Source organism: Artemia franciscana, unplaced genomic scaffold, assembly GCF_032884065.1.
Source record: "Artemia franciscana unplaced genomic scaffold, ASM3288406v1 PGA_scaffold_74, whole genome shotgun sequence".
In the NCBI taxonomy this organism is placed as follows: Eukaryota; Metazoa; Arthropoda; class Branchiopoda; order Anostraca; family Artemiidae; genus Artemia; species Artemia franciscana.
This window is the reverse complement of record NW_027062709.1, coordinates 2385014-2407980: the sequence shown is the minus strand read 5'-3', so window position 1 is coordinate 2407980 and position 22967 is coordinate 2385014. Positions and strand designations below refer to the sequence as shown.

The window sequence follows — 22967 nt, the reverse complement described above, 5'->3', positions numbered from 1 at the left end:
GAAACACACTGCACCGGACCTACCAGAGAAATCTACGCAACCTACACACCTCCGTTCTACCAGCATTGGAGAACTTTACGGCAGTGGCAAATCTGAGGTAAGATTTGCATATCCTCTTTGATATCCTGGGGGCCTCAGGAGGCACAGGTAAAAATAAGACAAAAGGTATGTTGCTCCTGAAAACAAGGCTAATGTTGAATACTAGCACATCATCACCAACTAGCTCTATAAATCACAGCTCTAGCAAGGTCAGTAATATTTTTCATACCTACTAATGCCTTTCTTTAATTCACCGGGATTCGAAATATTTTTTGATTTGCAATTTGCCGAACAGTCTTTTATTTTTATTGTGACACTATTCTTTATTAATTCGTTATCTAGTTCCATCTCTAAAATATACCTTACCAAAATTTCTATAACTGTATGCGGTAGATTCAAATGTTGATATTCAAAATCCCTTTGGTATTTGGCCGTTTATGTGGATCTTGGTTCTTTCCCCGGTCTTTCCCGTCTACACCAAGATAAGCACTTCGTAGTACAATCTTCTAGCTCCAAACTCTGTTTTCTTGGTACTGCCTCAAATCGTTCCTTGCGCAAGGCTTACGATTGGATCCTTCCGGTACACCCATTATCGGAGTTTGCCCCTTAACCAATTAGGAAATTTATTGCCATACGACTAAGACTTTCGGATTTCTGAAGCATTGCGATCACCCACCTTTGTTAAAGTCAGTAACATTGCACTCCCTTTCCCCGTGGAGAACTGCTCTGAATCGGTCCTTTTGGTAATAATCTGCGACTCTACCATTCTTATTCCAACCCTGAGGGGCATCGATTGAAAGACCCGCAATGTCACTCATCTTCTATTGTTATTTAATACGAGCCAATCCGTCTGGTTCTGGTCCCAAGAAAGTCTTCACTGAGGCTTTAACCTGGTGTTTTATATTGCTCTCTGGAGTGTATATCCATTTACTTGTTGTCAGCCCATCAACACACCTCTTATTCCTCGTGGCGGCCATTTCTATCATATGTGCTTTGGACCCTGGTCACCATTTGCACCCTCATTTGGGGCACCCCATCTGTTAGACCGTGCCTTTCAGCCTTTCAAAAAATTGTTCCCTCTCTCTTTAGTACCACCTGTCCCAAATGACAATTAGACCACTGCTCCAAGCTCATTCCTGGAGTCCTGGTGTCCGGATGTGACTTTCCTAGGAAAACCCCTTTCTTGGACCTTGTCTCGTCATCCCTCGAAATTGAAATATCTTTTAATATCATTCGCATACTTTGTTGGAACATTCATTTATATACTGTATAAGGTCAATTTAAATAAAACTATTATATTATGCTGCAAGTTTTAGTCTGTATCTTTAAACCCATAATAAACGTTTGTTTATATCTGTATTAACCTTGTATCCGGTGGATTCAGGGCTCTTTGTTGCACGTTGGATTCCGAAACATAAACACGTTGACCATTCTATAAATGTACCGCTAAGTGAACAACAGCTGGACTACGTTCATGTATCGGAAATGAAAGAATTCGCCAAACAGCTTCATTACTGCTTATGTATCTTCCAGCCTGATATTATACGATTTCGTCGATATCTTTGATTTCGGACTGCAAGCCAAAAACTGCCATGTCACTGCCTTTGTTGACGTATTTACATATGTATTTGATTGCCTTTACGGAGTTACAGTATTCAACGTTTATGTGTGCATTAAATGTTTTTGATAATAAAGGGGAATATGGAACAACCCACTGGTTATCTACTTCGATGGTGGTACCGTTACGCTTCTTTATTATTGCTGTTTTACCGCCATCTTCAGTAGATCTTCTTCTCTATTGTGGGTAACCATCATTGCCAGTAATTGTGTTGGGTACTAAAAGTCGAGGATATTGCTTTGTGCACCTTCCTTTGGCCATGCATGGTGAATTTTCGTTCAGTGCACCGCAAGGTCCATATATCATATTTTTTACAACAATATCATATAACCCCTTATCGACATTTTCATCAGGTATTTCAGCAGAAATCACATCATCAATTTCATTAGAGGTAATTTTATAATGTAGCCAGATTAGTATATGTGCGTGTGGCAATCCTCCTTTTTGCCATTCCACTGAGTACATCCAGCATCGCACTGACCCAAACACTTCAAATTTTACTATGTAGTTTATCAGTGATTTCAACTTTTGCCGGAAGACACGGGCCGTAATGTCATGTCTATGAACCGCCGATTGTCCTTGAAGTAAAAGCTACTGTATCTCGTCCCACGATTGATTACATGTAAATGTAATAAATAAATCTGGACGACCATAGAGACGAACACACGCAATAGCATCTTGAGCATATTCATGCATATGACGGGGACTGCCAGCATATGACGAAGGTAAAATCGTTAATCTTCCAACGTTTGTGGTATTACCGTCATTTACAACTGCATCTCGCAAATGAATGTATTGTTCAGAGCGGAGCTTGGTCTGATTCAGACGGATAAATAGCAAACGTTCTGATTCAATTTTTGCATACATATCAACGATGTATTGGTGGAACAATTGACGGCATTCTAAAATATAATTGTCTTCATCCTGCCGAATCATTAGTCTATAGGAATAATAATGCATTGCACTGCATTTCTTATTCATTTCTTTGTTAGGGGCTGGATTTATCAATTTAATATTAAAGTGATAGCCGTCGGCTCCATCCCAAAAAATGATAGGATATTGTAGGGCATCGTAGCATCGATGATTTTCAGCAATTCTTACCAACTGCGCGTTTGGTTTATGAAGGATAATATCTCGAGGTAAAAACTGATCACCGACCATAACGATTGCCACTTCGTCGATAGTTGGAGCATTGTATCTACGCACATTTTGGCCAGGAGGCGTTTTGTCAGCGGAAATAACAATTTTATGCGTATCAGTAGGCATCAAATCGATGGCTGTTTTGAACAGACACACAAAATAATTATTTTCGTGGAAAAGATGTTGCAATTGGGAAACGATTGTCCTTTCAACGTCGGGAGAAATTTCGCAACGTGCATTCAATTCAGAATTTCTATCACTGATGAAGTACATTTGTAAAAATTTATGATTCTCGCCTGAGAATGGTAGAAGGGACCCTGCTCTATGATAAATTGATCTGGATTTTCGATTTGGGCACCAAACGACGTCATTTGGAAACATGAGTTATATTTTCTGATTTTTTATAAAAAACGCTTAGATTCTGACGTAGTTCCAGTAAGCAAAGTCTTCAATGGCTCTGTAAGCAAAGTCTTCAATGGCTCTGGGGGTGCAGCCAGTTGAGGAAGTTTAACTTTTCCTGAGGCACAACACATTCCCATTGTTTCACCATTAAATTTCAAGGCCTTGCAGTAGGGACAAATTTTAGACATAGTCCCGATTTGAACACATCTACTATAATCATCGACTGGGCTATACCTGAATGCCATGCGATAATTTTCACGTTGCTCTTGTGATTCCTCGGCACGCTTTCTTTTGGCATTATCTCTTGAAGCCGCCAGCCTGTTTTCACGTTGGTCTTGTGATTCCTCCGCACGCCTTCTTTTTTCACTTTCTCTTTTAGCAGCAAGTCTGGTTTCGCGTTGCTCTGGTAGTTCCTCGACACGCCTTTGTTGACGTAAATTGCACATTCCTAATCTGGCATTATCTCTTGAAGCCGCAAGCCTGTTTTCACGTTGCTCTTGTGATTCCTCGGCACGCTTTCTGTTCTTACTTTCTCTATCAACAGCAAGCCTGTTTTCTTGCTGTTCTTGTGATTCCTCGGCACGCTTTCTTTTCTTACTTTCTCTATCAGCAGCAAGTTTTTTGGCATAGACTCTTTGAGCAGCTTCCTCGGCTGTTGCCATTGTAGGTTCTTCAGTCATTTTACAATTAAACATTTTTCCGTCCACGATCTTTTTACAATTAAAAATTTGTCTTTGAACGATTTTCTTAAATACCTTTAATGACGTCATCGTCATAACAAACATGACGACAACTAACTTCATGACGACATGATGACATGACGTCACTCGACAGACATAACACACATACAACTTATTTTTATATATATAGATTTAATAGCCAATTCTATATTTGATGGAAATCAACAAAATCACGATGGCGAACGTGGTCCACGAGTACGGTCATTTCAGAAATAAAAAAAAAGTATTACTACCTTGGAGCAACATGCTTTCCCATGTATGGCGGGTATTAGAAAAAAGTATTACTACCTTGGAGCAACATGCTTTCCCATGTATGGCGGGTATTAGAAACTTTACCTAAAGTGTCAAATTTCAACCAGAAGAATCTTCAAGTTGCTTCTGATTGGATGAAGTGCTTGACGTTTTTTTTCAACAAATCAGTTTTTCAACAAGTCTTTTCCACTAACGTAACATTATTACAAGGGAAAATGGTATATTACTCCATAGTCATCAAAGTGCCAATTACACATTTTAACCCAGAAAATTACAAGCTTATTACTCACCCTTACATATGGTGAAGAATGGCGATTAAATAGAGGAGAGGGGCTCAGACCCACGTTCATAGGATTTTTTTATTTTTCATACAATTTGGCTGTTTGTCCTCCCATATAGCATGTGATAACTGATTGCGTTCTTGTTTGAGCATACCGTTTTAAAAGCTTCGATAGGCTGACAACTTCATCATTTAACCGATAGTAAAGAAACAAGCACAAACGAGAATGTAAAACAATGAGATAGTTTCGTAATAATTAATAGAATGTCATCTATGGTATTTTGATCCTGACAAGTTATAGCTTTATAATACCAACTAAATTATATAAGATATTTTTCCGAGTTTTCATCCCTCACTATGTCAACAATTGGAAAGGATAATCTTCAACTGACTGCAAAGTCAATTTAGTCCGTTCTTTCGATATTATTTTGTAGTTGTTGTTTTTTCAACGCTGAGGAATAACCTTTGGTCATGTGATTACTGATCGATAGCGAAGAAACAAAACCAAAGTGTTGCTCTCGCAACGCTTTAGTCGTCAAAGCCGGACATAAGGTTGCCGCAACACTTTACGTTGCCCGAGCAATGTAGGTCTAATTTTCCATACAATTTGGCTGTTTGTCCTCCCATATAACATGTAATCCTACCCTTCTGAAATGAATTCCTGCGCTGCGTGTTTGTCTGCTAGGATTTATCAATTCAGTTTCTCTTTGACTTCATAAAACTCCCATATCGTGTTACTGGCTTTATCAGATTTCAAATTTGCCACCGATTAGAAAACCAAAACCATGTAATCACTTATGGTTGCTTAATGGGCGGAATGAATTTGAATAATTTTGCATGCCGCTAATCGGAACCAATTACTGCTAAACGTATGGCAATTAACAGAAGCAGTCATAAATATTTGCAAGGTATTTCCGCAAAGAATGCTGTTTTGCTTGCAATGTGGTATGTTCAAATGTGCTTGATTTTATGCGAACAATTGGTATGTTCATGGTAATGAGTGGCAAGTAAAGGGTGGCCCTTGTCAATACTAACTTAAACTTTGAAAAAAAAGTTTTTGTTTGTGCTTTGTTTTTTTCTTTCTCTTTGTATGCCTCTCTAAGTGCATTCATTGCTTTACACAGGAGGTTTAAATGCAGTATCTTTGTTATTACTATCATAGAAATATATACAATAAGAAATCTGCTTTTGGTGATGATTCCGAATGTGTTAAGGTACACATTCATGATTGTCACATACAAATAAAAACATTTTTCGCCCCTCCCCCGTACCCATCTTGGGTCTATTCATACCTGAAAACTGTAGTTTTCCAAGTTTTTCTTCGGCTGTTTAAAAAATATGAAGTTTTCTAGGGAAGTACTATATGCTCGTCACCGTTGGCACATTCAATCACGAGAATAAATAAGCAAACATTTATTAGTTACATTTCACAACGTTTTTCGTCCGTCAAAATTCAAATGTTAATACTGCTGATTCTCAAAGACAACTACACATTGAAAAGAAAGCTGCACTTTCTTAAGCTGGCTGGTGTCAAATGTCTCTAGCTTCCTTTTTTTTTTTGAATTTTTAAAGATATGTCCAGCTGTTTTGATACCAGCCAGCTTAAGAAAGCTACACTTTCTTAAGCTGGCTGGTGTCAAATGTTTCTAGCTTCCTTTTTCTTATTTCACCTTCGTTTCTTTTCTCTTTAAATTTGGCGCCTACCACTACCAGAAACTGCCTGTACATGAGTCTTTTTTATAATAAGCTTGGTTTCACATTTTTGTTTTTGAATTTTTAAAGATATATACAGCTGTTTAAGTTTCCAGTTCACCAATTCAGATAATCAGATCCCATTCTTAGTGTTATCTAGTCTGAACCATATTGATTTATTATAATTATTTTTTTTAATCCCACCTCCTCTCCTCGCAGTGTTGCCAATAATTCAAAACAAAAAAACTATTTAAGCATTTTCAAAAAACTAAATGTCACTTATATTTTAATTGACCGTCAAAAAAAATATTTATTGGACCTTTCAAAATTTCTTTGTAAAATGACGGCTATCTCAAAATTTTGATCCAAAATTATATTTAAATATTGCTGGGAAATCAGGATCCCCCTCCATGGAAAATTTCTTCCCCCTTGAGAAATTCCTCCATGGATAGATCCTCCAGATTACCCCCCCCCCCGACCCTACCAGAAAAATTCCCCCTGAAAACGTTTTTATACTTCCCAATAATCAATACTACATGTAAACAATGGGTAATCTATTAACTTACAGTCCTCCCCCCGGGGCTGTGGGGAGTCAAGTCATCCTCAAAGACATAGTTATTAGATTTTTTGACTATACTGAACAAAATGTTTTTTTCAAAGCTGAGATTGGGTAACTTTGGGGAAAAATGAGCGTGGGGGCACTAGCTGCCCTCCAATATTTTTGGCCATTTAAAAAGGGCACTAGAACTTTTTATCTCCAATCAAATGAGCCTTCTCCGGATCTTCTACGATCACTGGTTCGACATGGTCACCCCTGCGAAAAAGAAAACAAACAAAAAACAAATAAACACGTATCCATGATCTTTCTTTTGGCAAAAATGCAAAATTCCACATTTTTGTACATCGGAGCTTGAAACCTCTACAGTAGGGTATGCTGAATCTCGAGTGATTATCATTAAGATCACTTGATCTTTTGTGGGTTTTTCTCCTCTTTTTCAAAAATTTGGCAAATTTTCTCGAGCTTGTAACTTTTGATGGACACCATTAGGTTTGATGAGTTTTACATATTTTGAATAAGCATCAAAATTCGATTCTTTTGATGTATCTATTGTTATCGAGACTATATTTCTTAGTTTCGGTTACTATTCAGCCATTTCGCTCCTTACTTACAGTTTGTTACCACAAACTGTTTGAAACTCTAGCACTGCAAGTAATCCTAAGAATACCCTTTTCAATGCTTCAGGAAAGTTTACTGTTTTTTGACACGGGGATCCATAAATTTAAAAAATTGAAACCCCATATGCCAAAATTGTCATTTACTTTACCTTTTTCAAGCTACGCTATTGATATAGCTCCGAGATAACTAACTACGAAGCTATCTGCCATGAATAGTCAAATCAAAATGTCAATATGAACCAGTCACTCATGCCTAGTCATAGTTCTATTCTAAACTTGAAAATGCCTTGTCTTGTCATTACTGCTAATAAGGGAGAAAACACAAGTCATTCCCCCCGAAGAAAAATAAATATAATTAGATGGTGTTAGCATACTAACTTACTTACGGACATGGATACTCACAGGCTTGCCAGAATTGCCATTAGTCCACTGTATAAAATATCAGAAATCTTTAGTCAGAAATCTGAAATAAAAGTTTTCTTTGAACTTTTCAATAAAGCTTATTCTAATTAAACGGCTCTTGTGTTTCATGAGTCATTCTTTAAAAATTAGGAGAAAAGGTCAAACTTTAGCGTAAAGAGTGAGGTATTGTGGTTGGGAAACCCCCTCATTTACGTAAAAATTTCTATTGGTTATAAGTTTTGATGTTGCTCCTTACTTTCAGTTGAAAAAAAACCTTTTTTATTTAGTTTCTGATCGCTTTTGATTATTGCCGGGAACTCGGCTACCCCTCCGTGGAAAACTCTTTACACCTCCATGGAAAGCTCTTTCTACTTAAAATACCCCCTCCCCAGGCCAGAAACCCCCAGACAATTCCATTCTTGCTGAATATTCCCCTAAAAAAATTTCTTGCGGACGATCTCGGGCGAAAAATTTTTCTTAGTGCACTTCAATTTGGAAAAAATTATGTTTGTTTCTAAAATCATGCCGAAAACCCCTCCTCCGTGGAAGTTTTTCCGCAAATACCCCACCCCCTAGTATAAAATTGCTCCCGAAAGATATTTCCTCTGGAAAATTTATCCCGTAGAGTTCTGCCGTGGAAAATACCCCCCCCCCACGATGGAAATATACTCTAGGTATTTCTAACCTGGTAAAAACTTCTTCCCGGACAATCCCCCTTGACATCTCTGCATGTAAAATTGAGTCGAGAAACAGTAAGTAAGAGAGAATAAAAGTAATTTTGTCTAGGAATGCCGGCTAATTCCCCCAATATATAATTTCTCTTAGAAACTCCCCCCCCCATGGAAACTTCTCTTCCAACGGAAAATTCCTCCGATGGAATATTCCCCCATCAAAAATGCAACCCCTACCCCTTCCAAAAAATGTCTGTATGCTTCCCAATAACAAATATATACGTAAACTATGACAAATTTAATTACTTTCAGACCTCTGCTCAGGGGTTGTGGGGGTCATGTTTGCTCGAAAGGCATAGTTACTGGGCTTTACAATTATGTTGAACAAAATGCCTATCTCAAATTTATGATCAAATATCTTTGAGGAAAAAAGGAAGTGGGAAGGGGGCTAGTTGCTCTCTGCTGTTTAGTCACTTAAGAGGTGCACTAGAACTTTTAATTCCTGTTCAAATGAACCCTTTCCCGATATTCTGGGACTATTGGTTCGATCCGGTCATCCCTGGGGGAAAAACAAATAAACACTCATCCGTGACATTTCTTAAAATACAAAATACCATATTTTTGTAGATGGAAGCTTGAAACTTCTAAAGTAGGCTTTTCAGATGCGTTGAATGGTGCGATGTTCATTAAGACTCCTTGGCTTTTAGGGGGTTGTTTGCCCCTTTTTTTAAAATCAGGTAAATTTTATCAGGCTCGCTGCTTTTGATAGGTAGCATTTAATTTAATTAATTTTAAACATTTAGGATCAGCATAGCAAGCCAATTCTTTTGGTATGTCTGTTGATATCAAAATTCCGATTCTTAAAGTTCTGGTTCTATTTAGCCACGTCGCTCCTTGCTTATAGTCGTTACCATGAACTGTTTGATATATTCAGTGATACTCAGGACTTTACTGCCAATTGTCAGGGGCACCCAATCATAAAAACATGGGGGGGGGGCAAAAATGTTTCTATATCTTTAATCGATATTCGACAAAGGTGTGTTTGAAAACATTTTGGGGGGATTTTTTTTCATTTCGTTGATAGAAATAACTCTAAACAGATATTTTTCATAATCTAGGGGGAAAGGTAATTGCTTTAATGACGCTTCCTTAACTCCTCTTTTCGAATTTAAAGATTAATTCCTGCTTTAAATTTTGCTGTCAATGTACTTGACTCTTAATTGCACATATATGCATTAAAATCCAGGAGTGTCGTTTGGGGGGGGGGGGCAAGGGGTAGTTCCCTCCCCAATAATGTGGAAAAAATCTTATATATCCCATGTCCCTTCACTATCCGGATATGCCCCTTCCCCCCCCCCTAATACAATGCTGGAGATTCTCTCCTGGTAAAACCCTCTACTTAAAAGCATTAATGCTTTCAGACTAATATTTTCGACATTAAAATAACATTTTATTGTAATATTATTAGACATTAATATATTTTTTTAATATTTTAGGATTTTATTCTTATTCCTTGTTCCCTATATATTTTAGACTAGAGCACGAAGTTTGGCTTATCGAAAAGCAACGATGTTACAAGGAAATACAAGCGAACAGACTTCCTCTATTAGCCCACACTCTATTTGATATTCAATAAACCACCTTTATTTAAATAGAATGGTTATAATTTGTGTTTTTTGTTCTTTTTAAGTATGACCCCTCGAAATTTCCGGCCATGTTCCAACTAAATTCAGGCACGTAAATGTTTGTTTTTCATATTCTTCCACGGTGTTCCTATTGATGATAATTTTTGAACCTTCAACCAAGGTGATTTGGCTTAACTAAAAAGAGGATTGGTTGACTGATTTTTTCTTTTTTCTTACAGAAATGAAGTTTCTTGCTACGACACTCCAAAGCCACTGAATGAACAGCATTATGACTCCCCACGCTCTGCGTTGCATCAAGATCCCACAGGAAAAGAATCCAATAGGTCAAGCGGAACATCCTTGTTGTCATCAAGCTCGGGCTACTCGTCATTTCTAAATGTCGCGAATGAATCCCCGAATACGACGTATTCTAATAGCCCTGGTGAAGCAGACACCTATGACACCCCAAGGCCGTTAAAATCAAACTTGATAAAAGCTGGAGAAAATATATGGAGAAACAGATCCTTCGAAACTCAAAGCTGCTCAAAAAGTGCTATTGATAATTTGAGTAAATCCTTTGACACTATTAGTTTAGATGCTTCAGATGGAAATGAAACTTACGATATACCACCGAGAAGAGGGCACCCCGAAAAACTTGATTCTATTATATCAGCTTTGTCAGAAATAGACAAACTGCCTAATCTAAATCTTCCTCCTAAAACTAAAAAGGTTTTACCCCCAACTTCAAATAATGAAGATTATGATACGCCAATACCCTCAACTTGCTCCATAAGGAATAAACTAGGAAGCTCTTTTCGAAGCCATCGGTCAGCCATCCCTGGAATCAACTGTCTTCCACTTCCACCAAAAGTTGGTCGGCGGCCAATATCTAATGAATCAGATGTAATGCAGGATTACAGTATTCCTCATCCAGTAAGTAAAGACATCAGTAAACCAAAGTCAGAAGAAAAGGAAGAGCCAGTTTATGGGAGTATTGTGCGCAACATGGCTTTAACTGAGGTTGATCGCGGGCTTGTGCAGTTTGATGAATTGAAATCAAAAGTGATTAAAACCATAGAAGTACTTTCAGACCTTAAATATGATGCTCCCTATTCAGAAGAAGTTCTTAGTGCTCTAAAGAAAGAAACTGCATCTGCAACGCTGTCATTCGAAAAAATACTTGAACTTGCTCTCATATACTTGAAAACTGCCAAAAAGGTTGATCTTTCATTTGCGAATCGCCTTGAAACTGTCGTAAAGCCTTTGATAAATGGCAGAAAAATATTGAAAGAAATAGTGAAAACCCTGGAAATCTTTCCAAAAGATTTGCTTTCCTCCCTGACTTTCCAAAAGAGGATGAAAGTCACTATTGATCAGCTGCAAGTTTGTACCAAAAACTTAATTCAAGACATCAAAGCTTTCTCAATTTGTATTCACGATAATGGGAAAAAGCTTTTCCAGCCGTCTGTTGATGATTGGATTGATGATTATGACTATGTAAAATTGGATTCAAGGTCGTCAGTTCACGTTGACGAGGTTGATAATGCCAGTGGAGTTCATTGCAACCTACAAACTGTTTTCAACAGGTAGGCTTTTTAGATTATCAGGTGTTATAGAGTATAGGGGCCAGCCTATATTCATGGTATCCTATCGAAGGGACAAGAGCAGAGTTGTTCTTTATTAGGGAAAGGGACTAGAAAGAAAAATAACTTTCAACAGCAACAGCGTCCCTGGGCAAAATATGAGGAGGGGAATAGGAATCCATTTTACCAACCATAATTGATATTGTGGTAAACTTCTGTAAAACTCCAATAAAATGACCAAATCATTAAGTTGCAGAATAATCGTCTCAATGCCACAATTTTACTTTCTAAGTTGTTTACTGTCGTGCTAAGCATACTGAGGAAGAGACCCCATCAGACATAGAATACTTTTCTAAAACAAAACCAAGAATGGTTGTATTTTGAATAGACCGGAAAAAATTTCAAAATAGTCCATACCGGGTTTTACTGTTGAAAATACAGGAACGCGCATAGCATTTTATTTCGAGTGCTGGTATAGTCAGAAAGCGCTGAAAATCTAGCGAGCTATTTAAATGTTTAGACGATGTGCGGGAAAACGTATAAATCTTTAAAAAGTAGACTGAAGAACCACCTTTTGGGAAGATATTAAGTAAATAATTTAATTGGGATGGCTTATTGAGTTGTTTTTTTAAGTATGATTTTTTCTTTCTTTTTCTCTCTCTTTCTCTCTCTTCTTATTCTTTGTTTTCTTGTTGTTTTCTTGTTCCCACTTTTTTGTTTCATTTTTTGTTTTGTTAATGTTGTCGGTATTGCCGCTCATTGATGTTTATTAGCCACTACTAACAAGTCTTTGACTTGTTAGTCAAAGTCAACGCTGATGTGGTTTTTTTGTATATTGATGATATATGTATAATAAAAAGTGTCTCTCTCCCTCTCTCATCTCCGGTCTCCTCCCCAAATCCAAACAAGATGCAATGTATCGTTTTATGGTGTGTATATAGTTTAAACTTTAAGGCATTGGCTAATTGCCCAATCTGTTACTGTAAATAAATTTCTTAATTCATTTTTTAGAATGGTTGTTGAGTCCACCTCGATTATCCCTTCTGAACTTCCTACTCTTGGCAACGCTGAACTACTTCAATTTTATAAGCCCTACGTTGAGCAGCATCGGAAGCAGCTGGCAAATTCAATAGACACTTTTTTAAACGTTATTGAGTCGAAAGAACAGCCTAGTGTTTTTATTAGTTTTGCTAGATTCATTGTCATCAATGCATTTAAACTTGTATTTATTGGTGACAGCATTGCCAGACATTCGAGTGAATCTATTGCCAAGGTTGTGAGTGACTCCAGTGACAAACTTTGCAAATCAGTAAAAGTCAGTGTAGAAACAATAAATAGAGGGGCAAAAGAGTTTCCTTCGCACGCAGCTGTTCAGAGGATGTTTGATGCAGTTGTACACGTAGCAGAAAAGGGAACAGAATTCTATGACCTAATCTTGCAGCTAACTGTCTAAATGGATTGATTGTGCTGATTCTAAGATAATCACTACGTTATTTGAATCACCGAACGTTCGAGTGATCCCAGAATTTCCTGTTCATTTATAAAGTGGACAGGACGTTATGGTAACGTGTAATGGAAAATTAACCAGCCATGTAGTTAGTACGCGTAAGCTGGAATATAATTTTGAGGTTCCATTATCAAATTAGAAAGAAACGTTACGTTGTTTATAAATTTCCGAAGCTTTATGCTATTTCATGATTGCAAAATAACCTACCCTACAGGTAGCATGCATAAGCCTAACTTTTTATTTTGAGAACATTCCATTACCAAATTAGAAAGAAACGTTATATTACGTATATCGTTATGGTACGTTATTGCTATATTATGATAGTAGAATAATCATCCATGGAGCTAGCTTACTCGAGCTGGACCATCGTTTTGAGGTGCTTCCATTATCAAATTAAAACGAAACGTTATATTATGTATAACGCTGCGATATGTTATGCTATATTTTATATTAGTATTTTATATACGCTACGCTCTATATAGATATCCCTGGATGTCTGGATATCTGGATACCTGGAGCAAAATTGTTGTACTTGCTTGTTTTGGTTAACAATTCGTAGAGTATCCTATCTTTTTATTTTTTCAATTCATCTGACTCCATTCCGGGAATTTTTGTTTGCCTTGACCTAGAGTTGCGTTTTTCAGCCTCTTGACGTTTTAACCACTTTTAAAATAGATTTTCTCATAATTTGGAATAAACTAAATGTCTCAAGAAACCTGACACACAGATGGAGCTTATTTTCGCCACTTGAGGGCTCTTTTGAGACACTTTACATATTAGAATATTCTGATAATTTAAGTTTTAAAAGTAACTCCTTTTTCAAATTGCACTTTTGACGCATTTTGGCTTGAGAAATAGTACCTTTGTTACATTTTTGCCCTTATGGATATGCTGTGCTATACCAGACATTTTGTGACACTGTACACGGGCATGATGCGTAAGCAAGCTTAGTTTTTATCACTATTACTGTTATTATTACTGCTTTTGTATTATTACTATTATTATTACTAGTTAGAATTATAATTCATTTTTTTATTCAAATCTTGTCTATTATCTTTTGCTTTATTTATCCGTAAGAAGTTTACTTGATGATATCATTAAAATTATGAAAATATGCGATATTGCCTAAGTGATAAGGCCCCTTTTCATAATTTTATGTGATTCATGTGCTATTTAATTGTTACTAACTTAGTATTACCAGCTAAGGTGTAGTCATCTTAGGAGATTCAGTGAGGTCTACCCCCTCGCCACACCTTATTTTCGACTTAAAATCCACTGATTTAATCGTTATAGTCCCTATATTGGATGTTTATAATAACCGTCACTATAGGAAACCTTCTCTTATATTTCTCATATACCATTACTTTTTTGTTTGGATGGGAAAGATTTCAAGATTTTCAAGTCTGTAAAATTCTATATTCAGTCTAGTTTTAACGAAAATCCCCTTCGTTTTGGCTCTTGCTATTGTTATTCGGTTGACTTCAGGTTGAAGGCGGGAGGTGTCTGCCTTCGCCCCATCACGGATGGATAGGGGGTATCATGAGATTAAGAAATCTTCGGAGCTTTTGTTGTGACATTTCATAATTATATGTAATTTTCCCATTTTCTAAGGAGCTTGAATGCCACAAAATTACCTTCCTTCTCATTCTGGTTATGCCATCGTTTTAGTAGAGTATAATTCTTTGTACATACCTGGTTTAATGTTTTGTAATGAAGTTTTCTTATAAATACTGTTTCAAAAGCACAGAAGTGATAAAATAGTGACGTTTTTACTATGGCGAGCTGAGTCCTAAATTTCTGTATTAAATTTGATTATGATATAATTTTATAATATAATAAATTTGGCACGGTAATATAAAATAAATAGTCGTCATACAAAATTCCCGTATTTTGTTAATGATGTAGCCAGCTTTTGGACCTGGTTCGTATTATTTGCTCATGTGAATCGCATGATAGCCGATCAAGACTTATCAGTTATTTAACAAGTCATAAGCAATGCATGGATTTGTTTATAAGTCTCCGACAAAGACTTCATGTTAGCTTGGGGATCAAAGTGTTTGCTATCCACAAAGCAATAACGCTGTGTGGGGGCTGCTTAAAATAACGCTATTTGGTGTCTGAGTGTTCTAACGTCTTCTATTTTATGATATTCTAAATTTGACTTGTAATCCTAGACATATTACCATGTGATTTATTGCTTCTAATGGTAATACTCTTTAGCTGTTAAAGACTAATTACTTCATTGCATAGGTATTAGTATATACAAGAATATTACTGTTTTATAGGCTTATTAGGCAGATATTTTTGTAAATACGCGAGACTAAGTTCCCATTCAGAGACAATTTAATAGCATAACTATTTTCAGTTGTTTTTTTTTTTTTTTGCACCTACTGGAAACAATTGTTGACAACTCTGGTCTAGACTTCTGGACTCTTCCCCTGGCTGTGTAGTTCTATTTAGCCATATCTAAGGAGTATTACTCTTGCTAAAGTTGCGTTTTCATAAAGTATGATTTTCGTTGCTATTTTATTTTATTATTTCTCATGCGTATTCGTAATTTTATTTATGTCATAGCATTAATCCCGTTGAATGACTTTATTGTCCAGTTTTTGCATGTTTGAACTTGTTTTTGTATGTTTGAACAATTTTTGTTGTGGCAATTTCTTGACTTTCTGAAGATATTTTTCTCCATTTTTGTAATGAGAGATGAATATCTCATTTTCAAGAATGTCTAAAACTGTAGGAACATAATGAGGGCCACAAACTGGAATGAACATTATGGAGGAGGGGTCAGTTTTGTTGGAGATTTTATTGAAGATTTGTTTGAAAAGCAAAATCATACTTTTTCCTTTTGCTTAATTTCCGTGGAGATGTTATAATTTAGTCCAAGGGTGGGGGAAGAATCCAGGGTGCTAAGCGGATAATTCCTCAGAAATCACTTATTATGGCTTGGAACATAGTTTATTCATCATAGAAAGATACTATGACCGTCCATAGCCGTGATTCCATTTTTAGGAGATATCATCAATTACTAAGGGGCTAGACTATTGGAAATGTTTCGTCTAATTGAAAAGAACTCTTGAATTGTGTTACCTATCTGTGGGGGGGACTGGGATCCTCAAAAAAGGTATATACATCGGATAATGTTTTGAGAGAGGGTAAACGGCTGAAAACAGTGCAAGAAATGGACAAATCATAAGAAAATACAAGACTAGCTTCAAAACCTGGATACTTTTTAGGTGGAGGAAGGGCCTGGTAACTCCTTAAAATATCAAGCTTTCCAATAACTCTCCATGAGATCCTACATTTTTCACAAGACTCATCTGCTTGTTTGGCTTTGTTTTGGCCACCCTTCCCCAAAAAAATAATCTTTGTGTACGTGTTTATCCCTGCTTCAAGAGTTATTTCAGTGTTTTGCAGCCCCTTTTATATTAGTGTCATTTTGCCCTCACTCTTGTCCGAAGTCTTTTAGCTTCCATATTTGCAAAAAATATTTGATATTTAAAGACTCAGAATAAGATGTATGTATGCTCTCCATTGTTGTTTAAGTTACAGTGCTGCTGCGTTGTTTTTTCCAATCATATTATTTTTTTCATAGCCTTAGCCTATACAATCGGCATCATATATATTCCAATTTGATTTGTGGATTATTATATATTTTTATCTTTGCTGTGTTTTTAGTCGCGTATAAGATTGTTATTTTTTGCTTCAAATACACACTTTCATTCGTATTCTTGTCAATATTAAAGGATAAATTTTCGGATTATAAAACAATTCAAAAACGGCTCAGAAGGATTTTAAATTAAAAAAAATTACATTTGTAAAGCCTTCACTGGTATTCTTTTTTGTTTATATATATATATATATATATATATATATATATATATATATATATATATATATATATATATATATATATATATATTTAGTACCGGGAGCGGCAATCGGCATATATGAATTCTCATTGTCGCTTGTCTTCTAACCACAGACAATTTGTGTCTTTTCCTCCTGTGTCTTTTCAAAGATATTTGATATTTTTATGTGCAAGTCTGATTTTTAACAACGATATCTACAAAGCGTCAGACTTTTGGCTTTTTATGGCACTTGGTATTTACCAAGTGACATATAGCGATCGCAATTTCTGTCGGTCAGTCGGTCCCGGTTTTGCTAGTTCGGGCACTTCCAGATAAGCTAGGACGATGAAAGTTGGCAGGCGTATCAGGAACCAGACCAGATTAATTTAAAAATAGCCTCTTCCCCGATTTGACTATCTGGGGGGGGGGGGGTAGTGGAGGGACGGTTAATTCGAAAAATTAGGAAAAAGGAAGTATTTTTAACTTACAAACGGATGATCGTATCTTAAAGAAATTTGATATTTAGGAGAATCTCGTGCTTCAGAGCTCTTATTTTAAATCTCTACCAGATCTGGTGACATTGGGGGGAGTTAGAGGGAGAAACCAGAAACCTTGGGAAACGCTTAGAGTGGAGAGATCGGGATGAAACTTGGTGGGATAGAATAAGCACAAGTCCTAGATACGTGATTGAAATAACTGGACTGGGTCCCCGCTCTTTGGGGGAGTTGGTTGGGGTGGGGGGATTTTCAGTGCTTTGGCGAGTGCTTTGCTTCTGAAAATGCTAGGACGATGAAAATCGGTAGGCGTGTCAGGGATCTGCAAAAATTGACTTGATAACAGTCCTTTCTGTGATTCGACCATCGGAGGGGGGAGGGCTGGAGGGATGGGAAATCGTGAAAATTGAGGTATCTTTATCAATTAGTTCGTGGTAACGGACTGTAGCAAGGAGCGACCTGGCTAAATAGTAACCGAAACTCTAAAAAACGGAATTTTTATAACAATAGTTACATCAAGAAGAATTGCATTTCATATAAGTTTCATTAAGTTTAGACCTACCCATCAAAAGTTACGAGCCTGAAAAAAACTTGTGTGATTTTAGAAAATAGGGGGAAACACCCCTTAAAAGTCATAAAAAGTCATAAGTCATCTTAACGAAAATCACACCATCAGATTCAGCGTATCAGAGAACCCTACAGTAGAAGTTTCAAGCTCTTATCTACAAAAATGTGGAATTTTGCATTTTTTGCCATAAGACAGATCACGGATTCGTGTTTATTCATTTTTTTTTTGTTATTTGTTTTTTTTATTTGTTTTTTTTTCTCCAGGGGTGATCGTATCGACCCAGTGGTCCCAAAATGTCGTGTGAGGGCTCATTCTAACGGAAATTAAAAGTTCTAGTTTTCTGCTTAAGGGACCAAAAAACTGGAGGGCACCTGGGCCCCCTTCAACGCTCGTTTTTTCCCAAAGTCACTGGATAAAAATTCTGAGATAGCCATATTATTCAACATAGTCGAAAAACCTAATAACTGTGTATTTGGGGACGACATACTCCCCTACAGTCCCCGTGGGAAGGGCTGCAAGTTACAAACTTTGACTAGTGTTTACACATAGTATTGGTTATTGGGAAGTGTACAGACGCTTTCAGGGAGATTTTTTGGTTGGGAGCAAGGCGGTTATGTGGGGGAACTTTCCATGAAGGAATTTGTCATAGGGGAAGAAAATTTCCATGAAGGGGCGCAGGATTTTTAGCATTTTTTCAAGAACAATGAAAAAATAAATATGGAAAAGTTTTTTCAACTGAAAGTGCGGAGCAGCATTAAAACTTAAAACGAACAGAAATTATTATGCATATGAGGGGTTCACCTCCTCCTAATATCTCGCTCTTTACGCTAAAGTAATTTTATTAATTTCTACTATTTACTCTACGGCCTTTGTGTTTCAGGGGTCATTCTTAAGGAATTGAGACAAATTTCAAGCTTTAGTGTAAAGAGCGAGGTATTGACGAGTGGGTGAAACCCTCAAATATGCAACAAAAACATACGAATATAGAAGTTCGCTACGTAAGTTAATTTGTAAGTTACGTATATTTTTACTTATAAAAACGTTCATAAAAATTAAAAGTTCTTGTTGCCTTTTTAAATAACCAAAAAATTGGAGGGTAACTAGGCTTACTCCCCGCTCCTTTTTTCTCAAAATTGTCCGATCAAAACTATAAGAAAGCCATTTAGCCATAAACATAAATTATATGTAAATTTCTTTTTAATTATTCATGTGCGGAGAATCAAAATCAAAACATGCATTAATTCAAAAACGTTCAGAAATTAAATAAAAAAAAACAAGTTTTTTTAACTGAAAGTAAGGAGCGATATTAAAAGTTAACACGAACTGAAATTACTCCTTATATGAAAGGGGCTGTTCCCTCCTCAACGCCCCACTCTTTACGCTAATTTTTTTTACTGTTTTAAACATTAGAGTTGAGAGAAAGAGTCAAACTTTGGCGTAAAGAGCGGGGAAACAGAGAAACAGAAAAGAAAATAAGAAAAAAGAGAAACAGAAAAAAGTTGTTTTTTAAAGAAAGAGTCAAACTTTAGAGTAAAGAGAGGGGCGTCGAGGAGGGAACAACCCCTTTTATATACGGACTAATTTCTGTTCGTTTTAAGTCCTAATGTCTCTCCTTACTTTCAGTTATCAAAAACATGTTTTTTTATTGTGTTGCGAGAGCAACACTTTGGTTTTGTCGTGGTTTTTTTTTTTGTTCCTAGCACCCCGATTTCAGCTTATTCCTAGAAAGTGGTAAGGGTCTAACCTCTGCGGTTTTTACGGAAAGTGTGGACCTTAGGCCGGATTGATGAATATGACTTTACATTTTGGAAAGCTTCGTAGAACTCTTGCCTGGGGCCAAAAAGGATGGTTTTTGCTTGTCCTTGAGCCAGAGCCTATAGTGTGTGAAGTGAAGAGGAGTTGTATAGCCTATGTCAGAGAGGACTATCTGAAGTTATGCAGCCAAGCTTTCGTTTCATCAAACCATGTTTCTGCTTTCGAGTGGAAAGCTCCGTTCTAGCTGGCAAGCAGGCAGGCACCAGTTTCAAATTGAAGATGGACTAAAATCTATAAGTGTTAAATATATGCGACAGTTACCCTGCCCTACAGCCAATATATCTTCTTTGAGTGATAAATAGAAAAATTTAGAGAAGCAAAAAAGCGGCATTTTCCCACGGGTCCGAAAGTGCTGCCATCTATTGTTTCTACCCATTTCTGTTCGTGATTTCAGCTGAGTTGATCATTCGGTTTTTCGCACTTGGGATTGCGGTAGAGAAATGGTATCAGATGTGCCTCTTAAACTTTAAAAGTTCTCTCATTGCTAAAGAAATTAGAGTTTATCCTTTGCTCCTTTCTAAGTAATGACGTTAGAAACTTGGCCTACGGCAAAAAAGTCAACTTTTGAACTAAGACAGATAGATTTTTTTTTTCGACGGCAATCGATAGCTTTTGATGAGCTGATCAAAGTATATGTCATCCATTTTTTTGTACAAAAATTCCTTCATGAGATATACCAGTTTGAAAGTTTAAAGGGGTTGACAACTTCAGTAGTAAGGTACACACTGAAACCAAAAATAGGCCGATACCAATTGTGAGACATATAGGGGAGTTGTAAGCAACAGTCGGCTATTAGCCCATAATCATCCTCGGCAATTAGGGGTTCGCAACTCTTACTAGTTGGTGTACCTATTTTTTGTTTCCGTTGTATTTGATGGTAAGACCAATTTGGTTCCAGTGGTAAGACATGTAGGGGACTTGTAAGTAATAATCGGCTGTTAGGCTACAATCATCTTCAGCGATGAGGGGTTTGCAACTTTTGCTAGTTGCAATGAGGGGTTTGCAACTTTTGCGAGTTGGTTTACCTATTATTTGTTTCCGGTGTATTTGATGATAAGACCAATTTGGTTCCAGTGTTGGTAAGTAAGACATGTAGGGGACTTGTAAGTAATAATTGGCTGTTAAGCTACAATCATCTTCAGTGAAGAGGGGTTTGTAACGTTTGCTAGTTGGTGTAGCCTACCCATACTCACTGTAACCCAGAATTAAGTGTTTACACAACAGGTACAAACGATAACGTAAAACAATGAGGTAGTTTCGTAATAATTAGTGTCACCTATGTTATTTTAATCCTGAAAAGTTACGGATAGCTTTATAATACCAACTAGATTATATAAAATATTGTTCCAAGTTTTCGTCCGTCACGATGTCTACGATTGAAAAGCATAAAGTTCAACTGGCTGCAAAGTCAATTTAGTCCCTTCTTTCGATATTCTTTTGATATTGTTGTTTTTTCAACGCTGAGGAATAGCCTTTGATCATGTGATTACTGATCGCGTTCTTCTTTGAACATAACGTTTTAAAAGCTTCGATAGGCTGACAACTTCAGGGTTTAACCGATAACAAAGACACAAAACCAAAGTGTTGCTCTCGCAACACTTTGTTCGGCAAAGCCGAAGAAAGGTTGCCGCAACACTTCACGTTGCTCAGGCAACGTAGGTCTAGTTTAATTTAACAAAGTTATGGTAGGCATTGATGACCTTATCCATGCCAAAATCCCAAACCCAATCATCATTGCTATCATTTTCAGTTTGGACATGTTTTGATTCCCGCTGTCCATGCCAGGACAATTCCGTATGTAATTCCGGGAAGTAGTGACGCATCCCCCCCCCGATATTTTGGTCAGTTGGTAAAAAAATAAGTAAGAAAAATCATGAAGCGAAGCGCCATGATTGAAACTAATTTTAAAATTAGTTGTTTTTTTTGTAAGATGAAATCAACTCGCAACGTGATTAATCTTACAGGTTTGAACGCAACCAGTTATATAATTTCTGTTTCTGAACCAGTTATCTGTTTCTCTAAAAAAAAAATTTAAGAGAAACAGAAAAAAAGGTTTTTGCTGTTTAGTTTGTCGTTGCCAATTTATTTAGATTAGTATTATGATTTTGTGTTTTTGTGTTTTTGCGACAAGCATTGATGCTTACCGCTATTCGTAATAATAAATAAATAAATAAAAATAAAATAAACACGCATCCGTGATCTGCCTTCTGGCAAAAATACAAAATTCCACATTTTTGTAGATAGTAGCTTGAAACTTCTACAGTAGGGTTCTCCGATACGCTGAATCTGATGGTGTGATTTTCTTTAAGACTCCATGACGTTTTGGGGGTGTTTCTCATTATTTTCTAAAATAAGGCAAATTTTCTCAGGGTCGTAACTTTTGATGGATAAGACTAAACTTGATGAAACTTATATACTTAGAATCAGCATTAAAATGCAATTTTTTTGATGTAACTATCAAACAATCCGTGGTAACGAACTGTAGTAAGGAGTGGCCCGGCTCAATAGTAAACGAAACTCTAAAAAACGGAATTTTGATGCTTATAGATACACCCCCAAACAGTTATTGAATCTGAACGAAAATCACACCATCGTATTCAGCGTATCTGAGAACCCTACTTTTGAAGTTTCAAGCTGCTATCTACAAAAGTGTGGAATTTCGTAATTTTTGCCAGAAGACCGATCATGGGCGCGTGTTTTTTTTCTTTTTTTTCCCAGGGGTGATAGTATCGACCTAGTGGTCCTAGAATGTCGTGTGAGGGCTCATTCTAACGGAACTTAAGAGTTCTAGTGCCCTTTTTAAGTGACCAAAAAATTGGAGGGCACCTATGTCCCCTCCCACGCTCATTTTTCCCCAAAGTCAACGAATCAAAATTTTGAGATAGCAATTTTGTTCAACATAGTCGAAAAATATCTTTGGAGACGACTTACTCCCTCACAGTCCCCGGGGGAGGGGCTGCAAGTTGCAAACTTTGACAAGTGTTTACATATAGTAATGGTTATTGGGAAGTGTACAGACAGTTTCAGGGGAATTTTTGCTTTTGGGGGGAGGGGTTTACGCGAGAGGATTTTTCCATGGAGGAACTTGTCACGGGAGAGGAAAATTTTC

At 36.8% G+C, this 22967-nt stretch overlaps 1 protein-coding gene across 3 annotated transcripts in view; it reads left to right on the top strand.

The window, feature by feature from the left end:
• The window catches only part of LOC136042171 (enhancer of filamentation 1-like), a 95929-nt gene extending 79071 nt beyond the window's left edge, over positions 1-16858 (top strand). For all 3 annotated transcript variants that reach the window (XM_065727097.1, XM_065727098.1, XM_065727099.1), the window contains exons 6-7: positions 10277-11623; positions 12632-16858. In XM_065727097.1, coding sequence (XP_065583169.1) covers positions 10277-11623; positions 12632-13073 — 1789 coding nt within the window. In that variant the 3' untranslated portion in view covers positions 13074-16858. The remainder of the gene's footprint in view (positions 1-10276; positions 11624-12631) is intronic.
• Positions 16859-22967: the final 6109 nt, after the last annotated feature.